This window comes from Aptenodytes forsteri, unplaced genomic scaffold (genome assembly GCF_000699145.1).
Source record: "Aptenodytes forsteri isolate BGI_AS27 unplaced genomic scaffold, ASM69914v1 Scaffold9, whole genome shotgun sequence".
In the NCBI taxonomy this organism is placed as follows: domain Eukaryota; kingdom Metazoa; phylum Chordata; class Aves; order Sphenisciformes; family Spheniscidae; genus Aptenodytes; species Aptenodytes forsteri.
The window spans coordinates 625,370-637,246 of record NW_008796217.1 but is presented as its reverse complement, the minus strand read 5'-3'; the positions used below and the strand labels follow the sequence as shown (position 1 = coordinate 637,246).

The 11,877-nt window shown below is 38.7% G+C and overlaps 1 protein-coding gene across 2 annotated transcripts in view; it reads left to right on the top strand.

The window, feature by feature from the left end:
- Positions 1-7,931, top strand: part of HACL1 (2-hydroxyacyl-CoA lyase 1) — a 31,198-nt gene extending 23,267 nt beyond the window's left edge. For both annotated transcript variants that reach the window (XM_019474483.1, XM_019474484.1), the window contains 7 exons: positions 1,190-1,273; positions 1,561-1,662; positions 2,608-2,762; positions 4,239-4,397; positions 4,698-4,805; positions 5,323-5,509; positions 5,934-7,931. In XM_019474483.1, the coding sequence (XP_019330028.1) occupies positions 1,190-1,273; positions 1,561-1,662; positions 2,608-2,762; positions 4,239-4,397; positions 4,698-4,805; positions 5,323-5,509; positions 5,934-5,966 (828 nt within the window). In that variant the 3' untranslated portion in view covers positions 5,967-7,931. The remainder of the gene's footprint in view (positions 1-1,189; positions 1,274-1,560; positions 1,663-2,607; positions 2,763-4,238; positions 4,398-4,697; positions 4,806-5,322; positions 5,510-5,933) is intronic.
- Positions 7,932-11,877: the final 3,946 nt, after the last annotated feature.

Genomic DNA, 11,877 nt, shown 5'->3' with positions numbered 1-11,877 from the left:
GGGTGGTTACCATCTCATTTATGGGTTCTGCCTCTTCCTCCTCCTGTTCTCGTAATGGCCCTGGTTCATCTTCATCCCTTGCTAAATGAGTTGATTTTCTTGTGTATAGGGGCAACTGATGCCGGTTGGTTCTCTGGTTCAGCCACAGTGCCTGTCACAGGCGTTTGAGCAGCTGCGATGTCTGTCGCTGAGGTTTGAGTGACACAGCACTATACCAGCTACTAGGAAGAAAATTAACTCTATCCCAGCCGAAACCAGGACAATAAGAAAAGAGGAAGAAAGGCTATTTAACTAATCAATGTATTTGGCAATCTGCCAGCTCTTAGAAAGACAAGTTGTTAAATTGTTTATGTCCCTAAAATCTTCTCACTTAGAGTCTGTGGTCGAAGAGTAGTAGTTGATTCAGTGTGCTGACTGGCCTGTCTTCAGTGATCTGGAACATAATGTCAGCTTCCAAACTTTGCATTTTTTCCAGAGGAGTAACATAAATTTTTAAGCTAGAATTCCTTTTGACTTATGAAATAATACTTCTGTTATGTTTCCTTTTTCTAAAGAATGTAAAAAAAAAAAATATTTTTTTGTCTCACTTAAAGTGATTTTTTTTCACTGTCAAGGGTTAGTATTAAAATACTAATTCAGTTCATAGTCTGTGTGACCTGGTCATAAGTTACTATTCCATGTAACCTTAGAGGTCTCATACATCACTGATAAAGTGGGGAAGTTTCTTCAGTGGTCGCAATTTACTTTTCAGTTTCTTCACACTAGCCAAATTCTTATTGCCAAGTAGCATACACAAACTTTTCTCAGTAAGAAAATTACTGCTTTGTATAGACTTTCAGGGTATACCTAAGCCTAGATTTTTAGTTCTCATATAATTATTACTAAAATCACCACCTTCTTCTCCTTAATGTTCTAATAAAGTTCTATACTGTCTGTAAGAGCTTGAAAGAAGCAAGCAGTCAATTTTAAGATGATATATGAACTTTTATTAAAATGGGTATGTACCATAGGATTTTACTTTGAATAAAGCATTTCCTGATGTCATTTCAATGAAAGGCAGAGGAAGTTATCTGTACAGCCAAAACCAAGGTATGAAGACATTGTTAGACAATGTTCCTCACCTGAACTGAAAAAAAAATCCTTTTAATAATCCTTGAGTTAATGGTGGTCTTTCTTTTTTGAAATATAGATTGATATTTGTGCAGAAGAGCTGGGGAATAATGTGAGGCCAGCTGCAATGTTATTAGGTGACATAAACGCCGTGACTAAGCAGGTAACGTAATGTCAGGTGTCCCGTTTTGACCTTAATTTCCTCTGATTTATATAAAGTAAGTTACCAGTTAAAAAAGGGAAAAAAAAAAACTGTTCAAGGAAAACCATTTTTCAGGCAACATACTCATGCTGTGCATCCAGTCTGTTCCCAAATGAAATGTTAAAGATTCTGATTAGTGTTACTGTGATTGTGCTGGGAACTTTCTTGATAACGTTATTCTTGATGCTCGTGATGTTTTTTTTAAATATGTTGAAAGAAATCTCTGCAACATTTCAATGTTGTTCCAGCTCTTAGAAGAATTCAGCAAAAGACCATTGAAATATCCTTCTAATTCGGAGTGGTGGAAGAGGCTAAGAGAGAAAATAATGAACAACGAGGAAAGATCAAAGGTAGTGTTATATTAAAGAAAAGAGGAGGTTTCTTGCCTTAACAGGTACTGATACATAATCAGTTTTGTCACTGGTCTATATCCAAGCTTCTCAATTACTTCTGACAGTCATGTCACCCAGACTTTGAAAAGTTACACCATTCTGGTACAGGCTTACTCTTGTCAGGCTTATGAACTGTAAGTTAAATCTTAATACTTAACTGTAAGTTAAGTTTTCTAGGTTTTGTATAAATTCAAACTGTGTGGAAGTCATTGAACTTTGGGATTGGGTTCTTAAAAGCCAGTAGTAGACGACCACAGCTAGAGCTGCTGTATTATTGGCAGCAACTTCTAAGCAATGGGCAGGTACTCCAAGTACCTCCCAGTACTCCAAGTGGAAGCTGGCTTACATGAAGATGCATTCTTAGTTTTCTTCTGTAATTGTGCTGTTTAGCAATGCTGGTGGAAGTATAATCTGTTAAAAGCAAGTAGCTATTAAGGCCAGAAGACCACACATGCTTGGCATATGCCTAACTTTATGCAATTTGTATTCTGCAAGTTCAGATGCATGTTTCCGAGATTGGGATCTAAAATAAATTAATTCTAGCAGATCACTCTTTTGAACTGTCTCCCAGCACACAGATGACAGCTCACTTAGGGTTATCAATAGTCAAACCTGCGTGCAGAAAAATTTCATGTGCCTCTCAAGTTAACTGAGTTTTAATAGCTTCCTGTTAATGATAGGCTATCCAAGGGTTGCTGAGCTGAGTGAGCCTCTGATAAATACATTGTGTCACCAGGATAGATACAGAAGGAGTGACCTTGATGTAGTGCGTGGAAGACCAAATACTTCAGCCTTACCTAGTAAAGTGTATTTTTATTTCCATTGTTATTATTTACATGTCTCAGTTCTGCACTGTATTATAAATTCTATGCATAGGAGTTACTAATGTCTCTTATCTTTAAGGGATTAGCATTACAGAAATCCCTGCCTATGAATTATTACACAGTCTTTCATCACATCAGAGAACTGATACCCAAGGACTGCATCTTAGTAAGTGAGGGAGCAAACACCATGGACATTGGACGAACTATGCTTCCAAATTACCATCCCCGTCAAAGGTGTGGTATTTTCTTTGTTGTACTGACTCAACAAGCTAGATCTATGTATAAATGTTTTCATTTAGCTGAGAAGTATGATGGTCCAGAATTTTTGTAATCCTTTTTAAAGTTTCTAAATAAAAAATAAAAGTTTAGTATGTTGAGAGAGGGGTTAAGGGAAGTTTTCCCCTCACACACTGATGACCTGTCATAGATTTTAACAGTTCTCTGCGACTTGTCTGTGTGCTCTGCAAAAGAATGGTGATAGTTTCTCACTCTTTTGTAGAAAGTGAGTGAGAAGCAGCGTGTTGAATTCCCTGATGTAGATGTTTATTTCTGTGCTCAGTCTGTGATAAATATTGATTTAAAATAAAAGCAATATTTTCTTTTCAATTCTCATGTTGAAAAGAATTAATACAAAGTTTTTCTTTGAAACACACTTAAAACCGGGGAAAACTTAAGAAGAATCAACTCATTTTGAAAACTGGTTTATATATTGGGCACACTTTCATGTAAACCTGCATGCCTAAAATGTAGGCACTCAAATTTGGAAGTGTTGGTATGTCACTTTATATTAAAAGTAGACTACAAATTTAAGTAGGAATAAAGTGCTCTTTCTTGAATGGGGGGGAAAAGTTAATTCTGTCTGGTGAGGTGAAACTCTGATCTGACTGTGAAGCTTGTGCCTTCTTGTGAAAGTGGCACTAAAGTCCTGAATGAACCTAAATACTTCCCTGTAAACAAAAAACAACCAACCAAACAAAAAAACCCTACTTCCAGTAAAGTTGGGGGAAGAGTTTGCATTTTTTTCCCCTTAAATAAAATAAGGGCACAGTAATGTTAATGGTTGTCTTTTCAGATTGCATTGTGCACATCTGAAAGCAAATTTGAAAAGTGAACCCTAGAATGATCTAGTTCTTTATTATATTCAGTCAAATGTTTGATAAGACTGCAAATGTTTTAAGTGATATAAACATACTGGGACTCTAATTAAAATTAAGAACTCTCATACACTAGTTGTACTACAATAAAGAACTATTCTTGTATGCTTTTAGCTTGCATAGTCACAATATTTCAAAAACATTCAATTACTGTAGAGATAGGCAGACTACATGAAATCTTTCTATATTTAATTCCTTGAAAATATAACTAGAAGTCTGAAAGCCATCTGTTAAATACTGCTGTTCAAATTTTAGTCTTCTGTTCAACTTTTGAAATCAAATTGAAAGCTGTAATTAAGTTAGATCATTTCAGTCAGAAGCACATAATGGATAAAAATGTACATAAAGAAGTAGATTATTCTAGGGCTAAGTTTTCAAATTTGCTTTCAGATACGCTGTTTCGTAAACAATTGGTATAAAGAGATATATCTGGTGTTATGAAACATTATTGGAATAGTATATGGCAAATTATTAAAAGTAAAGATAAGTCACCATGGATTAACTTAAAAGTTTGAGTAGAAATAAAGGGATAGTAATTCTGTATTCTCCCCTTTAGGCTTGATGCAGGTACTTTTGGAACGATGGGAGTCGGACTGGCTTTTGCTATAGCAGCTGCAATGGTAGCTAAAGACCAAACACCTGAAAAGCGAGTCGTCTGCGTAGAGGGAGACAGCGCTTTCGGATTTTCTGGGATGGAGGTGGAGACTATTTGTAGGTAACTGGTTTTTGCTCAAGAAGACCCTCTTCATGTATTGCCAGGATCAATTTAACTAGAAGGCCAAGGATGCTGCTGTTAGATGGTGTACTCCTAAAAGCACGTGAAAACAAGCCAAAAAATATACGTGGTCATTTTTATGCTGTTGTGACATAATGTGTTACTAGTGATGAGTAGATCATGTTTCAGGTGGAAGTGATTTTTTTTAATTTATTTTCCTTTTAAGGAAAAGTAGCACTTCTAACACCTTACAGAAAGGTGCAAGTATTTCAGAATTCTTCCAAATACATCTTTTTGTAGATACAACTTGCCAATCCTGATTATCGTAGTAAACAACAATGGGATTTACACTGGTTTGGATGCAGATGCCTGGAAGGAGATGTTAAAGTTTGGAGATCCTGCTATATGGTGAGCATCTTCAAAGTATGTTCTGTTAATTAAGGAAGAAGTGACCAAAATGGTCATTCTCTTCACTTTTAATGCTTTGTGATCCAGATTGAAATTTTTCATAAAGTGAACTTAGTCTTAGGCTAAGTTCATGTAAGTAAGAACCAGTTACCAAAAGCAAGCAACCAACCTAATTCCAGACTATTGTTTACACAACAGTGCAGCAGAGAGATGACTATTAGTTGTCTCAGGTTCCAGCAGCAGTTCAGGCCACACAATGCAGAGTTCATAGTGGGCTAACCTCCAAAATCATGATAATCTCCAAAATTACCTGAGACTTGTGTTCTGAGTTTACACTGGGCTCCTGCTACCCTATAAACATAGCTTAAGCGGTATAGGAAATACAGTTCTTCCAGCCCAGAAGAATTCATCAGGCCAGCACAATAATCATCTTACACTTTAAAATCAGTGCTGAAGTAATTAGTCCGTCTGGCAATTCTTCCCTGCCATTAATCAGAGGTTTTCCTTCTCGTTACAGTGTACCTCCTGTTTCTCTCCTGCCAAATTCACACTATGAGGAAATTATGTCTGCCTTTGGAGGTAAAGGATACTTCGTTAAAACGCCAGAAGAATTGCAGAATGCCCTGAAAGCAAGTGTCACTGACAAGCAAACACCTTCTCTTATAAATGTAATGATTGATCCACAGTCTGAGAGAAAGAAACAGGTACGTATATGTTTTCCCTTCTTTTTCTGCAAGCTTCGTGTGGGCAAGCCTCTAAAATCCTCAGGAAGTATCAGTTAAACTGCAGAGAAGGCAGAGATAGTTGCAAGGCAGAAAGATTGTCTTTAGATTTGGTAGATAGGAGAATGGATGCTTTTACACTGTCCCATCTGCTTTCCTTGTTTTTTGTTTTTTGTTTTTTTATTTTTTTCCGTTGGCTATTATTAATGCATAGTGCCTTTAATGACTGTTCCCAGAATTTATGGTTGTTCCTTTCCATTCCTGACAAAATGAGATGAAACGTTTTTAAGCAGTCTTTATTTCCTGTGGATTCCATCTGGTACTTAATACATATTTGTATCCTGTTCCTCTTACTGTTTGTCCATTCTGATATGTTTTTTTATTCTGGTGGTTTTTTTGCTTCCAGGAATTTCCCTGGCTGACTCGTTCTAACCTGTAGCAGATGATGAAGATAATGGTGGTGCAAGGCAGTGCATTAAGCAAAACTGAATTGGTTTCCAGAAGTGGAACTGGTACAACTCTCTTTTACATAAGCATTGGAACAAAGTGGGATTTTAGAACTGCTATTAGAGGAATCTTTATTTGCTGAAATTAAGTGATTGTAAAATGAACAAGACACATATGAATGTACACCAGGCCTTCTAGCAGATTGTACAGAAACACCAATGATAAAATTGCATGCTTTTTCTTTTCCTCAGAGTCATACCCATCAAGATTTGTGAATTAAAATCTTGGATGTTCTGGATGAAGGGAGTAAGCTGAGGGTTTTGTACTGACAGAAACATAGAAGTCTTTGGCAGTCTGCAATTATAGTAACTTCATTTTTAACCGACCACCAGCATGCTACTTGTTGGAGACTTTGTCCTGTCAGGACCAAAACAAAGCATCTTGTTGTGAAGAAGTGCTGATTGGCCTCATTATGCATTGAAGCCCATTGGGTTGATAGTCACTTCGTAATTTTACCGGTTGCTTTTTCAGCTTCTACTGCATGTAGAAGTAGTGTATTAAAAATGCAGATTTACTCAAGGGCTGAGTTTGTCTATTGCATTTGGTTTTGTTAACTGGGACTTACAGTGCTTGCAGGAAAAAAAAATCTTAGATTTTTGTTTGAAGTTTTGCTCTTTGCAAAGGCATATCATCCCTGTAGGCTGAAAACAGGACTGGATTTATTAGTGAGATTTCCAGATCATAAATCTTTCTAATCAGAAGCATTTAAAAAAAAAAAAAACAACAACAAAAGAACAAAAAAAAGACCAAAACCAAAAAAACCCTCACCAGAACAAACAAACAAAAAGTGTTAGGCTGGAGCTTAATGTTCAGTTTGGCTGGCATCACAAAGCAACCACCAGCATTCACGCTGTGGCTGGCTAATTGTGCAACAAAGGTTCTTCATATGATGTACTTACTGTATAGAAACTCAGTGCCTAGCTCACACTGACTGTGATGCAGAGCTAACATTTAAAGGAGGTAATTGGCCTACCTGAGGTTCTGTCTGCTGTGTTTTCATCTGTTGTTGCATTTGACAATCTGACTGACTTCAAAAATGAAGTAGTTCTTTCTCTATGCTTCCATCATGGCCTACAGCAGCTACTATTCAGCATACTACTAAGCAGGTTACTTTATATTTACGTCTGTTCTTAAATGTACTGGGAGGTTCTCTGTTGTTACATATGTAAAAGGGAAAATTCTGGCTCTGATTTGGGTTTTGGTTGCTTTCTTGTCTATTATTCCATTGACATTAAGTTTTAGTTAACTAGTGGAAGGCACTTGGATGACCCAAGAAAGAGGCTGGCAGGGGATCCTGGCCTACAGTTAGGTTTGTTGCAAAAAGCTTGACTTACTAGTTCTTGCACTTCAGTCTGGGTCTGGCACGAGGCCATGGGTTACTGTTAGGCAGAGGAATGTCTCCGCACACTCGTGCGGAAAGATAGTATCTGACATGAGCAAGAGTACCGCAGTCTGACTAGAGGTACCACTTCTTGTTACGTGTGTGGGAATAGCCACATGGCGCTATGAATGCTTGAGTCCAGAAAGGTAACATCCTTAGGAGGGCTAAGAAGTGCAAAAAGAGGAAAAACTGTAGAATGGATACAATTCATGAATAAGTGTAAGGCTGCTGAGACGTCAGAGTTGCTATGTTCTCTGGGGTACTCTGCAAGGAATGTGGAACAACGTTGGATCTTGTCACCAATTCTGTTTCGTTCTTCTTTTTAACTCTCAAAAATTGATTTTAGTATGTTGGAGTGATTAAACACAATACCTTATGATGACGTAAAATATCTGTAAGAGTTAATGCTGGGACTGACCACAGGGGTAATCATTTGCACTAGATAAGCAAATGCAGAAATTCTTGTTTTATATTTGAAAATTAATAAAAAGTGATTTTCATCCTGTTTCTCCTTTAATGAGAGTATCTGATTTATGTCAGCATTTTGAGTCAGCCGTTGGAGATCAGCTTACGTTGGATTTTTAGAAAAGCTGTCGAATAACCACAATAACATGCACAATTCATTTTAATAAGTCAAGATGCCTGGAAAATGGAAAGCAAAGAATTTGAAAGCGTGGGGAGGCGGTAACATAATTGATAACATCAGTTTGGATTTCATTGAGCTTTTAAAAAGCTCAGAAAATAATTAACACTGCATTTCTTATAGCTTTAAACTAGACTAATACGATGATAATAATAGAAATTCTTAGGTTGTAATGACTAGGGTTTTTGAGGCGAGAGTACGCCATTTCCATATAAAACCAAGAAGAGTGAAATCTGTACTACTTTGTTTATATAGCTTACCTGCTTGATACTATGTTTTACACCAGGGAGTTGCATCTAAGAGGAGTGTTAGGCAGATGAAACTATATGAAAGAAAACAGTTTCAGAGATGAGACAGAAACAAGGTATCTCTGAAATGTCCTAATTGTATTAAAAGGACCAAAACATTACAGACGTCATAAGTCTGGGGAATGCTGACCCGTGTGGCTTTAGCCAACTCAAAATTTTTCCTCAAGGCCAGAGCATGGAATTAAAGGTATCGAACAGACTCAAGACACCAAACTCAAGAGGAAGAAAATGCCTGGGCCTCAGCTGAGGGAAGATGCTGTGGAAGAGGTACTGAGTGTAATTTACTGAGACATACCAGGAGAAGTTAGTGTTTAAATAAGGCACAGTTCTGAGTCTTTTTCTTATCGTGGCTTTCAGGTAAATAAAGAAAATTTGAAATTTTGCTGTACCTGTCATGGGTGACCTCCATCAATCATTAGTCTAGTTCCTGTGAAAACTTTTCTTACAGGGGCCTGCTCAGTTCATGTGGTTGGGAAACCCAGAAGTTCAGGCCAGCAGCACTTGTCCTCTTCAAAAGGAGGACACCGGCATGCATGAAAGGGTTTGGGAACCTGGGACCAACAAGTGGTACAGGAAAAGTATAACAGGGATGTCCAAAACCCAGCAGGCAATTTAACTATGGGACCGCAGGTGAAACCATCAGCAGCCACAACAAAATCGCCAGGTATAAGGAATAAGTAGTAAGGTTTGTTACTGTCTCAGCACCTCACAAGATAGTTTAAGGTGTTGAGTATGTGTTCCTGCAGCCTTTTGGTATGCTCAGCTTGCTAACAGGTTTAGTTTGCATATATATTTTATATTTTAATAATTATGTTTCACCTTTAGTATGCAATGAACTCTGTAGGCTGTCTGCCCTGTGAACGTTTGGGTATGTGTCATGTATGCTTGCCTTCAATTGTTACAGCCATATAGCATATATCCATTTTGATGAGGAATCAGATGTATACTTGGTCTGGCTAGATTTGGTTTTAAGCACGCATGCAAAATCCCAAGTACACTTAAAACAAGCAGCAATGCATCTTCAGGCCTGCCACTCCGTACCCGAGAAACTAGCACACACTGGCTGTAAGCTGTAGTAAAAGTCCTATTGAGAATTGTGAGTGACTTCTGCCCTGACTACTTTGTTCCTTTATAGGCTGGAATCAAAATCCCCATTGCAGTTCTTTTTATGCTATTTAAGGAGCTTGATGGCTGTGCTTAATAGAGAAAAGAGTGCTTGGCACTCCCCTGCTTAGTGATATTCTGAGGTCAGACCAGGTATCGGAGCTGATCATCCTTATGACATACAGGCAATGCGACTTCTGCCGATTTATTTACTTATAATTGAATATTGTAATGAGTCAGAAACAGCTATTCTGAAGGAGACATTTGCTATTTCTTTTGATGATTTGATTGAAACCAGATGGACAAGGTTTAAAGAGGCCCTCAGTAAAGCAGACCCTTCCAGCTAATTATGGCACACGCTAATATTAATGAGAATTATTTCAGTGTCTGTTCTTTCCAGGAATCTCTAGGCTGCCTGAAATAGTGCAGAAATAAGTAAAGAGAAATTAATAGAATGACAATTTGCTTGCTTGAGTCACTACTCTAAGAAATTTTTGGGTTTCATCAATCTTTTCAAGGGGATGATAGAGAAGATAAGGAAGCACGCTACTGAAAATGTTGCATAGAACAGTTTAATCCAGAATTTTTTTACTTTTTGTCAGCTACAGGACGTCTGAGCAATCCAGCTAGCAATTAGTTGTGTAATACCTTGGGTCAAATTCTAAAATGGATGCAGAGAAAGGATGCTTTTGAAGACAGGATGTGGATTGCTGTATTTTGGAGTTGAAGAAATGGATTAGCAACCCATCTAGGGTTGTGTAAATCACCATGGACACATGAATGTCGGCAGCTTAGAACATCTTTGCACACAGCTGATGAGAGACTTCCTCTCGTACTTAGTGTTGGTAATGCTACCACATGAGGAAGATGATAGTGGAAGACTCATATAAGCCTTTTTAGACCTTCAGTCTACACAGCAACGTCAGTTTTCGTGGCTCTTGCTTCCAGAAAGCAATCACTATTCCTGGGCATGAATTTTGTGCAGTGACTACGTGTAGCTGTTGCGGCATGAAACTTAGCGTAACCTGCAAGCTTACCTGAGAACCAAATTGTTGGGCAGAGAGGCCCTTCTGCTCTACTTACGGTGGCTACAGCGGGTTTGCGTACCTCTGCATCACCTGGCAGCTGCAGTGGTGACTGCAGTGACAACATACACTCAGGCACTCATCCAGGCTAGAGCTCCACAGTGTCCAGATACAAGTCCCTCTCTAATGAAATCAGCCCATTAAAAGTATAAAAAAAACAGTTGGCACTTTTTTGAAGTGTTTGAAGAACTTGTCATCTGTCTCCTTGGCACTGTCATTAAGATAATGTGCACGTATGGCATTTTATAGACCTTGGCCCTGGGAGGTGCTGATATCAATACTGGCGGACTTGCAGGCACACCACAAGTTCCAGCCAAAGCCGTGCATCCTTGTTACAGCAAGGAGACACGGCTGGGATTTAGGTATGAAAGCCTCATTAGCCAGGCCATAAACCTTCTGCTTGCTCTGCAAAAACAGGGATATCACTCAAGTGCTCAGAAAATAAGTAAAAATTATGTTAGGAAAAATTAATATTTCGGCCCTATCAGGGATTTTAAGCTCCCACAGATAAGCAGCTAGTGCGGGGTCTCGTTCTATGTAGTTGAAATCAGTGAGACCTTTATTACTGAATTTAGTGTGAGAGCTGGTTTTTCTCAAAGTTTTCATGCCCGTGTGCCAAATTGCCACTTGGTAAGGATGTCTTAAATACAAATGATTGAAGCTTCAAAAGTAGGACTTTGTAACAGAAATGCTAATGCAGCCTTAATTATAGCCCCCTAATTCTGCAAAGGGAGCTGGGAAAATGCGTTTGTCTAGTTAGGTTAGACTCAGCTGTTATCCTGTGTTTGGAAGACGACAACCCTGGCATACCGGAATGACTGGGCAGCGTGCAGTGCCCAGCCATTTTGTATGCTGCCACAGTAACAGAGCGGCCTGGGCTTCAAAATTTGAAGCACTGTAAAAAGGCAAAGCCTCTCCACCCATAGCCGGAACCCAGCACCCCTTGAAATCAGCATGAAATCTGCCATCAGCTTGCAAAAACACAGCAGCTTTAAAACGTAGGTGTGGGCTGCCCGACAGATAGGGTGCCAGAGAAGTCTCATGGAGTTCTGTTTGCTGTAGTGTCATGGTCAGCACTTGTGGCCAGGCTTCAAAATTTGAAGCACTGTAAAAAGGCAAAGCCTCTCCACCCATAGCCGGAACCCAGCACCCCTTGAAATCAGCATGAAATCTGCCATCAGCTTGCAAAAACACAGCAGCTTTAAAACGTAGGTGTGGGCTGCCCGGATAGGGTGCCAGAGAAGTCTCATGGAGTTCTGTTTGCTGTAGTGTCATGGTCAGCACTTGTGGCCATCCATTTGCTTAAAAAAAAAAAAAAAAAG